This window comes from Pleuronectes platessa, chromosome 2 (genome assembly GCF_947347685.1).
Source record: "Pleuronectes platessa chromosome 2, fPlePla1.1, whole genome shotgun sequence".
In the NCBI taxonomy this organism is placed as follows: Eukaryota; Metazoa; Chordata; class Actinopteri; order Pleuronectiformes; family Pleuronectidae; genus Pleuronectes; species Pleuronectes platessa.
Genome location: NC_070627.1, coordinates 19,675,324 through 19,693,671, shown reverse-complemented (window position 1 = coordinate 19,693,671; position 18,348 = coordinate 19,675,324). Strand labels below are relative to the sequence as shown.

Below are 18,348 nucleotides of genomic sequence, written 5' to 3'. Positions count from 1 at the left end.
AACCCAACCCTGCTGCTACTTCATGAACTGATTGGCGTCTCTCACTACTCCTCTAATGTGGAAAACAGTGCCAGCGCCTCAGGTTATTAGCAGTCAGTCAGGGGGAAATGGGTATCTCATTCAAAGATGTTTCCATGGAACATATGAAACAGTATGAAGAGATATACTGCGTTTGAATGTGTGTGGTTGGCTGATTGGCAGTTTGCCGAAATAATCAACCATTAACCCTCATCTCAAGGTCTTAAACAGCTGAAGAACGTGGGTTTGAGATGAAATTTCAAGGTTTTTGATTGGGTAAAAAATATCAATATCAAATTTTGGGAAACCAACATATAAGACTTTTTCTTACCTTCCCCTCTTCCAAACTTGGCCGAGGGCGACCAGGACGCTGCGTCCATGAAGCCAAGCTCTCTGCACACCACGTGGGCAGTTTGGATGGAGAAGTCGTCATCGCACACTGTCCCCCACTCTCCTTTGTAGAAAACCTCCACCCGACCCTCGTAGTGCTTCCGCTTCTCCCCAGCGAGACGGAGCTGGATCACAGGTGTGCCAGAGTTTGACTGGGCATTGCACAGCGCACACATGTACAGCAAAGAAAACAAGGCACCGGGGTGCAGCATGATGCAGGAGGATGGAGGAGAATCTAAAAAGAAGAGGACGAGATAAATGACTGTCAGAGGCTGTTTCAAGCTGCATACTGGGATGCTGAACTCAACAGCACTCTTGATGATACATCTACCAAGGAGGATATGTATCCAACCCTTTCTGTTTGTTTGTTTGTTTGTCTATAAGGAAAATTACACAAAACCACAAGAAGAATTATTAATGTTCTTGGTGGAAAGATGTGATAGGTTTCAGGGTAGAACCTTTTAAATCTTTACTGCAGACCCGGATCTGGTGGTGGACCCAGGAGATTTTTCATTACTTTCTTAAACACTGGAAACTAAGTTGTTTTATTGACATTTCAGTTGATTTCCCACAAAACAATTCATGGATTTGGCATGCATGGAGCTTCGTCAATAAGTTAAGACGTTTTATTATAAAATCCTGCACATGCAGCTACAGTTTGGTTTGGCTATCCTCTGGTTACCAGAGACCCTCACAGGCCTCCATACACCACAAATATAAGTTTGAGGATCGGTAAAGAATTTGAAACTGCATTTGACTGCCAATAAGGGAGAGAAGAAGTGGGATTTGGGAGTGAATGGAGACAAGGATTCCTGCCTCTGTCTTTCTGACAGCCTAATGAAGAGCAAATGTGGGCCTCCACAGGGTGCGTGCTGCCCCTCTCACTTATCTACTGATCTCTGCCCGAAGGTTGCACAACTGAGAAGGAAAGTGAACTCCACATCGATATTTCATGGCAGACCATGAAAGTGTCAACGGACAGACCAAAAGCCCTCGGGGAGGAATGTTCCTGGAGTTAAATGAGGGGAGGATCACGGTGAAAGTAAGGAGACCTCCAGGTCTTTGGTGTGAGGAGGGAGAAGGAGGATGAGGACGGGGGGGTGCTTTCCAAGTTGACGTCATAGTAACAGCCAACAAACTGCAGAACGCAGGGGCTCGACAAAACACCCCTGGTGTACACACTCAATAAACCGTTAGACGTCTCTTGTGATCCTCCAGGGAAAACATCTGGTTTATTTTCCCCTGAGAGGAACAAGTTCAGCAGGAGCTGCTTTGATTTGGCCTTTTGAATTTCACTGTCCAATCCAACTATTCCAGAGTCCACTTATGAACACACGCTGAACAAACATCATGTCTCACCTCAACAAACCTATACATGGAAATGAACACTTCTCCTGAATATGTGTTGTGACTGGTCTATACTTACAAAACCAGTGGAGATACACCCACTTCCTACAGAAACATTCAAGAACATAATACTAGAGGAGAGTCAGTGAAATCCAGCCAAGGGCTCTCCAGTCAACTCGATAATACAAAATCCCCAAATGATGAATTTATGGGTTTCTCAGTCAAAGCCAGTGCTTTCTGTATTCCCTATTGTTCATGAGTGAAAACTACAAATCAGTCTTCAAGTTACTGTTAAACCAGAAGGGCCAAGTTCCAAATATCCACAGTGGGTGAGAAAAGGACAGAGCTCAGAGGAGTCCTCCTTCTTCTGGAAAAATCCAGACACATATAACATAAGAACACTGTTCCTCTCTTCTGCATTTGAGTAAATAATGCATTGCAACAATCCAAAACATTAGTAGCTCATGCTTAGATCAGGCTCACTTTGAATGGGTGTAACTCTTATTTGTTAAACAACTACAGGAGATAAAATAACAGCAAACTACTTTTTACAGTGATAAATTATATAAATATTCCTCCTGTTTAAGTTCCAAGTTATGCAGACGGGACAAAGAAAGAGAACTATGCAGTTTACAGAGAGTCTCATGTTTCAAGAAAAAGTTTCACAAATTCCTGCACGTGCGGATCAGATCATCCAATCAGAAGTGGTCTATCCGGACACGAAGAGGGAAACTTACCTTCACAGACGGAGAACAGGCGACTCAGTCCTCCACTCACAAACACCTTCAGTTATCTGAGCTGCAGCAGAAGATGAGATGTAGGGCAGAACTTCTTCCTCTCTTCTCCTCTTCTGCCTCTTCTCTTTTCTCCTCTCACTGCTGCTAGCGCGCTCCCGTCCCACTCATCACCGCGGCCAGCAGCCTATCAGAGGCAGCCTCAGCATCCTGGACCCGCCCCCTCCCGCACGGTCACCATGGGTTACAAAAACACTGCTCGAGCTGGAAAGACCCTGGACCCAGATCAGTGGATTGTGACCCCCCCCCCCCCCCCCCCCCCCCCCAGTTTTATGGCCTCATCAAGTCAAACACTGCATCCTTCAATAGAGGATTATACATAACTCCAGAGAGGTCAATAACGTATTATCACTGATAATGGGCAATCATTAAATCATATTTGATTTATTAACTGTTCACTTGGCCAAACTGAAGTTGCATTTTTTTTAATTATACCATCCAATACAGACCCCAGTATGCCATGTATTCTCGGTGTAACAGAGAAAAAATTGCACTTCAAGTTTCTAATTTGTATTTTCAAAATGTATTTATAATTAAATGATTTTGTGAATTTTTTCACGTTGCTGTTTTTCACTGCTGTGCTATTTATCGACTGTCTTTAGAAACTTTACAGTTTTAGTGGAGATTTTAAACACACACTTTTGTCTTGCAGGTGCAAAGAAACACCAGAAGGCAAATACCGGGTTTTATATTGTCCTCTGGGGCCATTAAACAGTGGAGGGCAGTCCTCTGAGTCGTGTCCTGTCTTTGCCTAAAGCAGCAGAAGAGAAATTTGGGGTTACTTGGGCTCTAGGAGTGTATCTGTAAAGTTTGGTCAAGCTATGTATTGATGTTAAAATGACGAGTGTAATATATATATATACAGTATATAGGACTTAAATGTTAGTGGCTTGAAGGCTAGTTAAGGTGAACGTCTTTCTTGAAAAAGTAAGGATAACCATTTCCAACAATCAACACCAAAGTCAAGTCCACTCCCTTTCTTTCCATTATAAAATTAATGACAGACCAGGTAATAAGTGATCAAAAGAAAACATTTAGAATAACCAGGTCTTCATTCAAATCCAAAGCACAAAGAGGAGGAAATATTAGTTAAATGTAAGAAAAGAAACTACCCAGATAGTATCTATGAGTGATCCCTCTCACCCTAGATTATGAGCGATCCCTCTCACCCCGTCAGTAAACCCCTACAGCCTCCTCATTGACAGTGATGGTTACAGTGAAGTAACTGATCTGTCAGAATAAAGTGAAGCTGATCTGTTAGGATAAGATCCCATCAGGACCAGAGGTGTGCTATTTCCCTGTGGTTTCTGAGGACTCCACCATGTGGTGAGAAGGTGCTGATCCAGGGATGTTGCAGACTGAATAATTAAATAGACACGGCTTCAGGAAAATACTTCCATATTGTGTACAATTTAAAACATATTCACAAACACACATGTCTTTTATTTACAGCTAGAGGTGAAGTTAACTCTAAGCCCAAACTTTGCACTTCTGTCTTTCCAACTATCATATAATTCCGCATGAATCTTTATTTGCTTCTTGATGTTTATGCCCTAATAACTCCGTTATTTAACAAATATCCAAGTTGTTATGGTTTTTTTCGGAGCCAGACATTAAACCATCTGCAGATTGTGTAACATTATTAGATTTTAGGTTGTTATTAGCATTTTGCAACTGTTGTAAACCAGGACACATGTTGATGAGCACATTAAGCATATTCGCCTTTTTCATCTGTTCTTTGTCATAGCTTTTTCACACAATAACCTTTAATCCCACATGTAAACCCCAGTATGACTTAATTCTTCATTATTCCCAAACAATAAATCACCTTAACATTGTACTCTAAGAAATATCTTACTATGGCTATAGCTACCATATTTGGTCTGAGTGACCATCACTAAGTTACATCAGGAAGTTATATCAGTGGGCAGTCTGCTCTATGCATAAACAGCAAAAAATATTAGGGAATATAAAGAATATTAAACAAAGAGCTACTTATATACTACTTAAATAGTCCTTCTCTGGCCCAGGTTAGCAGGAAGCAGGTGGTCTTCATGGTCAGGTTGAAACCGAACAGGGGAGTGTTAAAGCATACAACTGTAGTGCTGGTCACAGTTAGTAACTCAACCTCCTAAGTGCCATTTCTCAATCTACAGTATAACAATGTCATCACATCCTAAATATATACTATAATGGTTCCTTACAAATGAATCGACCATGCCACATGGGCGAAGATAGACTGTTTTGTTTATGTATTTATGGACACATTGTTATGATTGTTAAATTTGACTGCTGGAGGAAACTGCAGGCTCCTGACTGACAAACCAAACACCACAAATGACATGTCTGTAAAAAGAAACAGTGGAAAGAGCATGAAAACTGGCTCCTGTGTATAGGACTGAAAAACATCTGTCTGGATTTACTTCGGTTTATGTTCATCTCTGGTTTGTCGTGCACAGCTGAAATGATTCAGGCAGAGGAGGACAGTGGCATCATATTAAATCTTTTGAACCATTTATTCAGGAATGCACAAAATAATCTGAGTATATTCTTATTAATTCTTCAAGTTTACAAATATTAGCAATGGAATTCAGAATATTCTTTTCATAAAGTATAAAATTCACGCATATTATAATGTAACAATGGGTTTGCATTGAAAAGCACCTTCACTTTAACACCAACACAACTGGACAAGGTCACACTGAAACCCATCTCGGTTTCCACAGACATTTTATACTGATTGTGCTGACATGAAATAAGGTTTCTATACAAAAACCTGTCTTTTATATATGATACATGTCTGAGTGACATCTGACCAGAGGATGTCCACTGGAAATATGATCATAAACTGCCCCCAAATCACAGACCTTTACCATAAAAGTAATGTGGTCCATCTTGTGCACACATAAATCATTGTTTTTTAACCGCAGGTAAAACATTATAACTGTAAACCCATGCTGACTCACTGTTGTACTTTAGTCCTAGAAATATACATTTTGGCAACAGACTTTGGAAACAATGAGGTGGGAAAACTTTCTTTTTCATAATAAACAAAATAAAGGCACACAAGCAACATGTGAGCACACACATAAAATATCAATACGATCCAAATATATCTACATGGCAGCGTCACTGTGCTTTTCCACACTCAAATGCGGAGCGAGAGAAAATTAATCTTGGCACATGGTTCATTATTAAGAATAATAAGCAAAGTTTTACTACTTGAAACTTTCATCTTCAACCCATCATCAAACTCCCATCAAATGAAAATATTATATAGCTGAGTGAAAGGTTTGAGCTTCATAAGTGCTTTTGAAATTTCCAGATTCCAATCCCAGAGATGTAAAGGGGTAAAATGTTCAAGATGTAAAATCATTGTGGTTTGACTTCAAAATCTGTGAAACAATAATAATCAAATGTAAAAGGCAATTTATAAAAATATCTGTAATATTATTTCCAGCTCATTTACTGATGATAGCAAATAAACAACAGAGCATAACGATCTGTATTACAAATGAAATACCATCAAATTTTAGATTTAATACACTCATTTGTTCTTCCTGTATCAGATTTAAACCTGTAGACCTTCTGTGGTCAAAAGTATCTGTGCATATTTTCTTTCTCTTAGTTTCCACATTATTTTCTACAGCTTTGTGTGGGAGAAGTTTGATAAAATGATGTTGGAAAATAACGGAGAAGATGAAAAACCTAACGACTAATCATTTAACCTCAAAATAATTAATTAAATCCAAAATAAAAGATCAACAAATCATAGCAGGAATATAATCACCTTACTTCTCCTTCAATATTATTAAAATACCCCTACGATAACTTTGTGCTTCTTAAATTACACAATGACATATATCTGCTTTATATTTCATTCTGAAAATATCACGAGAAAGTGCAACCATCTCTCAACCTGTATTTCAATAATCTCCAATTATTTAAAAATATGAGCTGACAAAGAGAACGCTGAGATGTCCTGTACAGAATTTACATCACACGTCGGCCTATCAGTCTGTTCCCATTTTGGCGATCAGTTCATCGCAGATCTTGGTGAGCTCCTCGATCTCTTGATTCTGTAAGAGACAGACATAAGTTTCAGAAAATGATCTGACAGATCTTCCAGGACAGAAACACATCCCTGTAAAGGTACTATGGAAGTCTGAGTCTGTTGGCAGAGAAATAGTTTCCATGTAACTTGCTGAGCAGCCAATAAATAAACAGGCTTTATCCAGTGTGCTTCATTTCAAACACTAATTAACTGAGACTACACAGTGGTATTTGGTAACACAGTTGTTTGGTTGACATCCACCAACAAAGTATAAAACATCGAGCAACAAGCTTTTCTCCCCATCTAACTTCCAATGCATTGTGGTTTTAGTAGATGAAACACTGCACTCTAGTGTCCATTTCCATGTTGGCACATTTTTTGACGAGGGGGCTCATTGCCTGCACATTTATAAAGACAGTAAAAAACTGATTATTACTATAATGAAACAGCATAATTAACCTATGTTTTTACATTGTGAGTAATGAACCTTTGATTGAAAATGTTGCAAGGGAGCACATATGTATCTGTAACCAAACTTAAAGACAAAATCAAATTTAATAAGAGACAGTAAACAACTGATTCTGTGGGAGTTGTGGTCGACTCTATTACATGCAGCTGTACTTAACACATTTTACCAAACTTAACATTCGAAAACATAAGCATCAGCCAACACAGAACATGTTATTGATCAATCTATCAATCAATCAATCTTTAATCTTATAGCACCTATCACGCAAGTTTGTGCAGTTCAGAGTGCTACACAATTTACGGATCATGCAAGAATATGACAGATATAAAATTCCATAAATTCTTTATTTCACCAACACTGTTCATCCCTTTTAATTGTGTTTTCAGTCGAGCTACCTTTTGAAGCACAGCTCTTTCAAGTGAATCCACCTTCATCTGCTCCATCCTCAGGCTGGCGTTCAGAGCCATGCCCTCAGCGCTGGCCTTGCCTCGCACCTGGGCTATCTCTTCATTCGCCCTGCGAAGGTGGAGGAGCGGAGGAGAGGGAAGAAGGAGGAGATGATTTTCAGAATCAGACTTGAACCCTAGCGGATTTATTCAAACCTGTCTTATGACACTTACTTGTCCAGTTTCTCCTCAGCATGAACCTTGAGGGTCTGGTATCGTTGCTCCTCCTGCTTGATCCTCATCAAGTAGTCCTGTGCACACTTCTTCAGCACCTCCTCATTCTGTAGAGATGCATGTAGAGAGTATATAGTGAGCTGATTATTACATGAAGGTGGAATGAACTGCATAATGTAATATAAAGTATAAAGCTGTACTGACCTTCTTGAAGCCTTCCAGGACTCCCTTCAAGGACTCATACCTCCTGAAGAGGTCAGCGAAGGAGCGTTCCACTGAGTTGAGATCAGCAAGAGCCTGATCCCTCTCTAAGGTCAGCTGCCTCACTGACTTACTGCAGGACAGCGTCTTCTGCTGCTGCTCGTCCTCTACAGACACAGACGTGTCAGAGGAAAGGTTTTATGCAAACAACTGCAAGACTGAACTGTGTTGTCAGTATCTGGTTGTGTTGTGAGTATTTGGTTGTGTTGTGAGTATTTGGTTGTGTTGTCAGTATCTGGTTGTGTTGTGAGTATTTGGTTGTGTTGTCAGAATGTGGTTGTGTTGTGAGTATTTGGTTGTGTTGTGACTATTTGGTTGTATTGTGCATATTTGGTTTTATTAAGAGTATTTGGTTGTGTTGTAAGTATTTGGTTGTATTGTGAGTATGGGAAAAACATAGAAAACTATCACCACCAGGGGGCAGGAACTTACCAATCATCTGTGCAACTGTCTTCTCATATTCTGCAACTATTTTCCTGTCAACAATAGAGCGGTCCTCTGTCAGCTTTGCTGACCGGGAGCATTTTTACATATGTGCCGTAATGTTTTGTAAACAGGAAGTGAGGTGCCAGAGTAGCTACCAGTGAAACTTCGTACCTCATCTCAAAAACCTCAGCCCTGCTCTCCTCGCACTTTCTCCTCCACTCGTTCACCTCAATCTCTTTAGTGATGATCTGGTTAGAGGACAAAGAGAAAAAATAAAAAAACTGATTAGATATGTTTAGATGTGAATTAGTGGTCATCGTCAGATTTACTTCAGGTCAGTGATGTATACCTCTTCTCTGATCAGGGTGAGAACTGCAGCCTTGTCCATCTCACTCAGTGGTAAGTTGTCCTGGCTCAAGGCTCCTGGGTCTGTGGCATCGGTGCTTCTCATCTTTATAGTTTGGTTTGTGCATATCTCACTCTGTAGAAAAGGCCGAAAACACAATGTGCTCAGTTTGACGAGATCTGATCCATGATCTTTATATGTATGGTTGTTTTTATTATTATTATTATTATCAGCCTTTATCTAACCAGGTTATTCCCATTATGGTTAATAATCTCTTTTACAAGGGAGACCGGACAAGTAATTAACAGACAACGCGTAAATTAATAACATCAAAATGTGATCGTATAAAATACTTGCACATACAACCTGTGCCTTCTTTCTAATCAATTATTAATAAATAAATACTTTCAGACATTAGTATCTTTTAGTCACATGATGCCTTTGTAAAGAGTGTTCTGAAATCAACTGCTCACATTTATGTAGACTTAACGAATCAACATCTGTGTTGTCTCACCATTGCAGGAGGTTATCTTGGATAAATATTGTGTGAGTAAAAAATATTTGGTTCTTGTAGCTAAAATACCTTGTGAATGCGCCACATCAAAATAAAAACTAAGACTCCAATTATGACTAAAACTTCGTATTATTTACTGTTATTAGGTGCTAAACAAGCTACCTGTGTTGAATTATTAATACTAACACCTGCCTGTGGTTTCTGTAGTACTTACTATATCTTCCTTAAGGCTGCAGGGGTCCTTCTCCTCCTGCTGATCTGAAACCTTTGTCTTAGGGCCTTTGAGGAGAAAGAACACATAACTCAGGGACACGTGTTAATTGTACTAGCTACTCATATCCAATTTACAAAAAGAAAGAAGCAAATCCCTACAGTGGTTCATCTTTAGTCTATGTGAAGAAAGAATCTTCAGCATTAGGATATTTTATTAAATCCTCTTGATTTTGTTATAAAAAGATTTTGAAAAGTGTATTATTTGCACCACAGACACAGACACAGTTTTAATGCACAATTGTGGGAAGCAGTGGTTCCCTGGTGTCACATGTATAACTCTCTCATATCCAGGAGAGGGTTTTTTGCAGAGTTTGCAGGCTCCATTTTCTTCATCATTATTTGACACATTTTTGTTGCATTGCAGTGTCTAAATCACTCTCACTCTCCTTCTTCGTTTTTCTTGGTTCAACTGACACCTTTCTGTGGATGCCTACTTCTCCCACCATCAATACTCTGCCAAAAAGTAGCACTATTACCACATCGCAAGGGAACCTATATGTTCAGATGGACTAACATTGTCTTTTATGAACACATTGGTCTGAGAGTGTTTCCACTGAGGCTGGCTTAACATTTTAATAAATTTCATCTCTAGCCTGGGCGCTCCATTTGCCCAAGCTATAGCTGACCCCTAAAGCAATACTCTTATTTCACAATTGAGAAAATCTGAATCTGTATCCTACCATCCATAACATCAACTGGTGCTTTATTGCATTCAGGTTCTCCCTTCTCCTCCTGGCTCTCCATTGTCTGGCCCATGAAGCCAGTGGAGGCCAACTTCTCCTCATCGGTGGCATGATGAACCCGATGGGTGATCTCTGGGGGCTGAACCACCACCTCGACTTCCCCCTGCAAACAAGAGAACACACATTATGATATGATTTATATCACACATTAGCCTACTTACATATCCACCAGCAAGAGAATACACAACATTCTGGGTGAAAGAAAACATGGAGATGATGTATAAAGTTACTGGTGGCAGAAATCAAGATAGTTTGCAAGTTTAATCAAATCTTTTAAAATTGTATAATAAAATGTTCTGTTGTGATATGAAACTAATGAGGGTAGAGCAGATTAATTCAGACTCACATCAGTACCAACCGTGACTGTGTGTGGGTGAGTGTGTGTGTATGTTTATTTGTGTGTACTTGTGTGTGTTGAGAGGTGATGTCCGACAGCTGCCGAATAATGGACAATGAGGTGTCACTGCAGTAGAGCAAAACATTTCAGCTTACACAACATTCACACACACACACACACGCACACACACAGACACACACACACACACACACACACACACACACACACACAGAAAGATATAAATACACACGCACACACACAGAAAGCCAAAACACACACATTACCTGATTACACACATCAAGCACCAGGGCCTGGCTTTCATCATATTTCTGTACTTTACAGGAATTCCTGCAAAACAAGCACATGGAACCAACACAACAGTTAATATCTAAATATAACTAAAAAGCATTAAATTCAATGTTTCTATACCCATAAAGCTGCTAACACTTCTGAGCCTTGTTGCATGGCCCTAAATCATGTGAGGTGAGAAGCATACATGTATAACAACACAGGTGCTGCCCAGCTTCCAAAAGGGAGGGGGGGGGGGGGGGGGGGGGGGGACACTGAGGGAGACACGTGCTCCTTCGAAGGTCAGTTCTGACACGACACATGTCTCGATGGAAGTAAAATGGGAAGGGGCATGCGTCAGAGGCAGCGTCGATAGTGAGAGTACTTACAACAGAAAACAGAGAAACTTGACTTGTTCAGATTTCCTGAGGTCGAGAGAGGTGGGTGAAAGCAGAGGTTGAGGGGGTAACGCAACAGACAAGAGGAGGAAGGATGAAGGATGAAGGGGGATAGAGCGAGGGATGGCGAGGGTTTTCATAAGGGAACAAAGAACAGGGGGAAGAAACAAACATGTTCAGCTCAACATGTTAGATACTCAGCAGATAGTTTAAGGTTTGAGCAGAAACATAAGAAGCCGACAAACCTGGAAAAGCTAGTTTGAACAGCGCATGCGCACTTTTAACACTCTATTTATAGGCTATATGGGAATGGCATCAATGGTCAGTATGCAGTGTTAAGTGTTTGTCATGTGTTCAAAGTACTGTTTGGTATGCATCCAGACATCGTCACTGACCAAATGTAGATAATAATATGTGATATATATCTTTTATCTTCTGGGGCATGAACGAAGGAATGCAAGCATATGGATGGAAATTCAATCACATATCGGTGTAGACTAACCTCTCTTTGCTTTTCTTGGGAATCTGCCTCACTTTCTTCTCACCAGGCAAGTGCCCAGCTTTCTGCTTTACTTCGTCGTTCACTTTCTTCTCGGGCTGAGCGGTGCCACTGGACGATTCCTCTATGCTCAGGCTTTTGGAGGATTTAAAAGGGTCAACAGAGTCATCAAATGTGTCTGGGTCGAAGCTGTAAGACCCCTTAGGGAGCACAGGAGAGCCGCTCGTGTTGCTGTTACTGCCAAACGGATTGAAGTTCGGGTCATCCCACTGGTTGGGATCAAAGTTATATGTTCCTGATTTAGGAATAGGAATGTCGTCAAGGTTCAATGGAGCGGAAGAGTCTGAAGCTGGCAAAGACGTTTCTGGGAGAGGATCTGAAACTGGTTCTGACATAGCCTGGGAAATTGATTCAAGTTCTGGTTCTGGTTGAGTGGCTGGTTCTGGCTCTGTGGGTTCTGGTGCAGGTTGGCTGGAAGCCTCTTGTCTTTTTGGCCTCTGCTTCTTAGCTGTGAGTCTACTGATTGTCTTTTTTCCACCTAATTTCCTCGGAGGTGGTTTACTGACTGGCCCCTCATCCAGACCGAACTCCAGAATCACAGGTTTTGTCTCAGGTGAGGGCTCCATCGTCTGTGCTTCTGCTGCTGAGCTGGCCTCGCAAACAGGAAATGAGCTACCAGGTGGCTCAAGTCTCGGTAGAGAGTCTGGACTGCATGGGGGAGGAGAGTTTTGGATTTTTGGTCCACCACTGGTAAAAGGGTTAAAGCTCACATCCAGCTGGGTAGCGTCAAAGTTGTATGTGGCATTGGGAACAGGAAGTTCTTGTTCCTCATTTGATTGTCCAAGCTCGTCCAGCAAAACCTTCATCTTCAGGGCCGGAGGCTTAGATTTGCTGGTTTTAGTCTTTCGAATGGGCTCCGTCTGTTTGGGGAGGCCATTGCACTCTGGTTCTGAAACAGTAAAAGGCTTTTCCTCAGGGGGCTTCAGAATTTGGCTGGGTGCAGTTTCACTGCTCTGCACTGAGTCTGGTTCTGGTGCTGGGGCAAAAGCAAGGACTCGAGCTGGGGCTGAGATTTGGGCAGGTGCTGGTGCTAAGATTTGGGCAGGAGCTGGGGCTGTTATTGGGGCAGGAGCTATGGCTGGGGCTGAGATTGGGGCAGGAGCTGGGGTTAAGATTTGGGCAGGAGCTGGGGCTGTGATTGGGGTTCTGATTGGGGCAGGAGCTGGGGCTGGAGCTACGGCTACGATTGGGGCTGGAGCCGGGTCTGAGATTGGGGCCGGGACTGAGATTGGGGCTGTAGCTAAGATTGGAGCTGGGGTTGAGATAGGGGCCGGAGCTGGGGCTGAGGCTGAGATAGGGGCAGGAGCTGGGGCTGGGGCTGAGATTGGGGCAGGAGCTGGGGCTGGGGCTGAGATTGGGGCAGGAGCTCGGGCTGGGGCTGAGATTGGGGCAGGAGCTGGGGCTGGGGCTGAGATTGGGGCAGGAGCTGGGGCTGGGGCTGAGATTGGGGCAGGAGCTGGGGCTGGGGCTGAGATTGGGGCAGGAGCTGGGGCTGGGGCTGAGATTGGGGCAGGAGCTGGGGCTGAGATTGCGGCTGAGATTGGGGCTGGGGCTGATATTAGCACAGCAGTTTGAGCTGGAGCCAGATCAAGGACAGGGTCTGCATGTAGGATGGGTTCTGTGTCCCGGGATGCCTCAGAGGAAGGAACTGTGCATTCGGCCTGCTGAGGAGTTTCCTTCACTGAGGAGGAATCAGGGACAAGCATGGAGCCTAGAGCATCTGTTTTTTCTTCTTCTAGTGTTTGCATGTTTATTTCCAGTGGGCCCCCCATGGGGACCACAGGCTCATCCTGACCCATGTTGTGTCTAAGTAAACTGTTGTGATCGTCAACAGGAGCTGTCACTATCAGGTGCTCGTCCTGATCCAAGTCTGAAGAAGAAATGAGAGAAAGGAAAACACCAGAATTAACCCTGAAAATAAAAACATGAAAACCCTTCAGCTGCAAGCAGCAACCTGTCCAATCAGAACATAAACTCTGATGGAAGTGATATCGGATTGGCTCTCTGAAGGCAGGTTACTAGCCAGCCAACTGCTCCACTAGCTGCTGTTGCCATGGCGACGTCTTACTATGAAGGCCGTCACATACCAAGAAGAACATTGGAAAATACAACATAAATAGCTCTATTTTTCGTCCTGTGTTTAATACTGATGACAGCAGGAACAGTGGCTGTGATAGTGTAATAATTACCTCCAGGGCTCCTTCTGACACATCAACATATTTCAGTGTGCCCGTCATACCCGCCATATTCATGTAATGTTATGTTGCTAAGAGACTAGTTCTGCCTGCTGTGTTCCTACCTACTTCTACACACATTAGCATGTCTCCCTGAGTATCATTGTCAAAGTGCTCCTTCCGTCTGACATCCCCATGCAAACACGTCCTCATCTGTATCCACATAGTCTCTATACAATGTTGGTTAAAGAGGTCGTTTGGTTCTCTCTGTGTTGCATAGAGGCAGAACACGTCACAGCATAGATAAAACTAACTCAGCTACGAAATACAGTGATCACAAGGTCTAATTTACCTATTAAAGCATTGTTTTGCATCTGTCTACCATTTTGTAATGATTTTGTCTGCACAAAAAGTGCAACATATATCTATTCATAGTAGTAGATTTGTTTTCTTTGAAATGAGAATTGTCAAGCATCCCGCTGTTCATATAATCAGGTTTTATGTTATGGGACTTTTTGTCACATGGTCTTCCACCGTCTATTAAATATTTATAAAGTGCCATCATGTGTAGACTGATTCTGATGCATTGATGAGGACTTTGGATGGGCACAGACACGGAGATCACCATGTTTATATCCAAAAGAAGTTTATAGTGTCACTTCAGCTCCTGGCTGCCAGGATTCGAACCTCCTCCTCCTCCTCCAACAGCTGCAGGGTTAGGGATGTTTGTGGTTGCAACAAACATGAACGCCTTCCTCTCTCTGTATCCTGCCTGACCTGCGCAACATACACTATTGTAAAATGTCGCTGGAGCTGTTTTACCAGAAGATTTTAACTCTATCAGAACTGCAGCAGCTTCACTTTCAAGCTTGTTCTCCAAAGACTTGATGGTTTCAGCCTGATAACGGTCTTTGTTCAGTCACTCCCCTCACCGTGACCTCTATCAGTGACCAACACAAAGCAGGGCCAACCAAAGCTTTTGTTGAACCTGTTGAATTCCAGAGCAAAGGCCATTCCCACACTCTGCTGCAGACTCCTGCTGTTAGTATTTAACTGACAGTGACAGTGCTTCTGCCATCAACACACCCAAAACCCACCCAAAATTCCTACTCGGTGTGCATACCAGTTTACATACCAACATGCGGGACAGCTTAACTATCAGGTAACCTCAGGTATCTGTTATCAAGCATTGTGCATTTGATTAATACATAGGAGGTGTGAGTGCTTCTTTCACTGGTTATGAGTAACTGAGCTTGTAGTTTTAAAAAAGGCAGGTCAATTCTTATTGAAGCTGAAATGTAGTCTGTAGGTACATTCCTGAGACAGCACACTGCATATGTATCCAATTACTGTGGCATTGTAAACTTGAAACACCGTGTGCACAGTTCACAAACGGTAGTGGAGGTCATATATGCAGAGATTTTAACATTTAAAGAAACATTTATAAAAAATTTATATTTAATTATTCATTTAAATGTATATATTCAGGACCAATACATTCCCACATGTGAAGTCTGAGCCTTTTGTGCAACATCAGAGGAGTGACAGGGAGTGACGCTGTCTGTCTATTCTGCTCAACATTTGCCATGTTAATGAGAACCTGCAGCCATCTGAGGTGTTACTGTAGCGTCTTGGACATCTTACGTCAGCAGTCTGTCTGCCTTTACAGTTGATTTACTCAGCAGTGGCCTCACCTGTTTTCTCTGCATCAGTGTTGTTGTTCTCCAGCTCTCCCAGGATGGTCGCAGGCACGTGGACAGGAGTTGCAGCTTCAGGGGTGCCAAAATTCCCCTCTGAGTCAGAGCTGTGGCAGTCAGAGAGAGTCAGAGAGTTAGAGCGTGAACTTTCCTAACGTCCATGAGATGAGAGAGGAGGACAGAAAAATCCTTACATAACTGAGGAATCACATTACAATACTGAGAACACAGGGCGCACTCTAAATCTGCGGATCCCCAAAAGCAAAAGGGTGAATTAACTGAACTGTAACAGACCTGCATAGACAGAAATGCACAAATTGCATTTGACTCTGCATGTATATGGACAAATGGAGCACTCATTAAATCATATACAGACACATTTTTTATTCCATACTGTGGGATTCATGGCATCATAGCTTCTGACCCTGAAATGTAAATGTGTGTTTAATTGTGAACTCCCATCACAGGCTGCAATCCAGATGTTCCCTAATCACATGGTTTCATTAGAATAGAGACATGAGCAGGTAAAACTGTCCAGTATTCAATCAACAATCAGAAAAAAGTCATTAAATATCCTTGAGGTCTACAGATTTATCTTTCTAATTATCTGTCTAACATGACGCCTCATAACTATTAACATGGTTTGCATGTGAACCAGAAATATATTGAATGTAGTAATACACACTATTTACTGTGTTTAGTGTCATGTATCATTCACTTTATGTCAGCAACGGGGAGACAGTAAAATAAAGTTGAAGTAAAAGAGAAAGAGGAAGTAGGACGGCCTACTATTTCCTGTTCCACTGAAAGCAACATGCAGCATGATTTAAAACATTCTAGAAATGAGTGATCGATTCATTTTAAATAAAGATGTAAGTATTGCCTGGAAAAACAGTTTGTAATATATATATATATATATTCTCAGTCTTTTCCATGCCGATTTCAACATTAGTGCAATGGCTTTAACTTCAGGAAGCAACATCACACATGTTGACGTTACTCTGGTTGTATAACAACTGATTAACAAGAGAGTCAACATGGATTCTGATATTTGACTTCACACAGCAGTCAATCAATAAAATGTGTTGAAAGAGTGAGCACAAAAGAAGTAGAGCAACAATGACCAGGATGATAATGTGATCAGGAACAGAGACACACACGACACAGTGTCTGGAGCATGTGTCACCTTTGTGTTTCCAGTGATGACATCATTAAATTGAATTGTACCTGACTTGTACCTGACTGGGGTGTGTGTTGTTTCTGTCAAAGCAACAGAAATGTACCGCCTGAGAAAAACATTCATTTCAAACACTATCAGAGTCTAAAGACCAACCATAACACAACGTGTGTGTATACACCAGACAACACACACGTCTTTCTCTGTCAATCTCATCTCTGAGACTCCTCACCCTGACAGGTGAGCATAGAAACACAAATGTAGAAATATCTCCACTTGTGGGAGAACCTATAGTGTCAGTGGTTTCCTGGGCCCCAGCACAACACTTGCCTGAAGCCTTGAGATCTTTCATCCTCCTCTCTTTCCTCCCCTCTCTCTCCACGTTGCTCGCTGGCCTCCCCCTCTTCATCCTCCCCTTCTCCCCCTCGCACCGCCGTCCACGTCCATTTGGCCCATGACACAGGTGACAGCCAAGACATCACTCCTCTGTCCTCTGGGTGGGATCCTCAACCCTCTGTCGACTCACTGATGTGTTTTCTTTAAATCAAGAACGGTACTGGTTGTCCTTTTCTACGTGTTTCCTCCTCAGATTTCCACCCTGCTGCCAGTTGGCTCTCACATCTTCCCACAGAGCTCCCTTCTTCACATGAGTTTCCCATGAAAGGAAGGATAATTATTTTTCCTTTTGGTATTTTCTCAAAAAGACTTCATCCGAGTTCTCTTCTCTTATTTTCCCCAGTGACAGTCCCTCTCCTCTTGTCTTCCTCTGTGGCAGAATACCACAGGTCTGATCAGCTGGTTTCCAAAGTGCTGCTCTGACTCTCTTCTCTTCTAAACCCCCTCCAACCTCTCGGTTCCACATCAGGCTGCTCCACTGACAGGCAATGCAGAGGGGGGAAGGCAGGGATCTTGAATGCAGCTTCTCTGCACTGAGCTGAATGAGTTCCCCTGTGGTTGGAGATTGGTATCTCCCTGTCAGGCTGCTCTTCTACTCTGAGGCAGAGGGAGGGAGTCAGAAAACAAACACAGGAGGAGGAGGAGAAGGAGGAGGAGGAGGAGTTGTATGGTTGGGTCTCCACATTTTACAGTCCAAAGAGAGGTTAGGAATGTGGGGCTGGATTTTCAAAAGCCCTCGTTGCCCCCCCAGGCTTTTAAGCGGTTATCTGTCTCTCCCATCCAGTGGCAGGCAGGCATGCATGACCACAAGAACCTGTTCCGTTGGACAGCCTCAGGTGATCTACTTGAAATTAGTATGAGGTATAGCCTCAGCCTATAGCACTAAACTCACAGGCAACAAAGGACTTCAATGCACTCATTAGCACCAGGTAAAACCCCATTATTGTTTCTGACAGGGGTACATCGTGAAGACAATTGTGCAGCAAGACCGAATGACATCTCTCATGATGTGTCTGAAACGCCTGAACAGCGTGAGAAGCAGTTTTCTATTTAACCATTGCTGCTTT

The 18,348-nt window shown here is 42.4% G+C and overlaps 2 protein-coding genes across 2 annotated transcripts in view; both read right to left on the bottom strand.

The window, feature by feature from the left end:
• Positions 1–2,663, bottom strand: part of loxl2a (lysyl oxidase-like 2a) — a 30,691-nt gene extending 28,028 nt beyond the window's left edge. Inside the window, exons 1-2 of the mRNA XM_053435705.1 lie at positions 2,493–2,663; positions 350–643 (exon numbers count right to left, since the gene is read on the bottom strand). Coding sequence (XP_053291680.1) covers positions 350–620 — 271 coding nt within the window. The 5' untranslated portion in view covers positions 621–643; positions 2,493–2,663. The remainder of the gene's footprint in view (positions 1–349; positions 644–2,492) is intronic.
• Positions 2,664–5,041: 2,378 nt separating this feature from the next.
• Positions 5,042–17,879, bottom strand: tacc1 (transforming, acidic coiled-coil containing protein 1). Its single transcript, XM_053429306.1, has 13 exons — positions 17,216–17,879; positions 15,706–15,815; positions 11,781–13,707; positions 10,877–10,940; positions 10,193–10,358; positions 9,454–9,518; positions 8,729–8,860; positions 8,551–8,627; positions 8,386–8,429; positions 7,897–8,060; positions 7,693–7,799; positions 7,468–7,588; positions 5,042–6,628 (listed from the first exon to the last, which is right to left on the bottom strand). The coding sequence occupies exons 1-13, from the start codon at positions 17,362–17,364 to the stop codon at positions 6,563–6,565; spliced, it is 3,192 nt and encodes a 1,063-aa protein (XP_053285281.1). The 5' UTR covers positions 17,365–17,879; the 3' UTR covers positions 5,042–6,562.
• Positions 17,880–18,348: the final 469 nt, after the last annotated feature.

Coding starts and splice junctions, on each gene's coding strand:
- tacc1 (XM_053429306.1), bottom strand. CDS start 17,364: ATGTCTTGGCTGTCACCTGTGTCATGGGCCAAATGGACGTGGACGGCG. Junction 9,519..10,192: donor ACCAGTTGATGTTATGGATG/GTAGGATACAGA, acceptor TTCTCCTCAAAG/GCCCTAAGACAAAGGTTTCA. Junction 8,430..8,550: donor GCTGAGGTTTTTGAGATGAG/GTACGAAGTTTC, acceptor TATTGTTGACAG/GAAAATAGTTGCAGAATATG.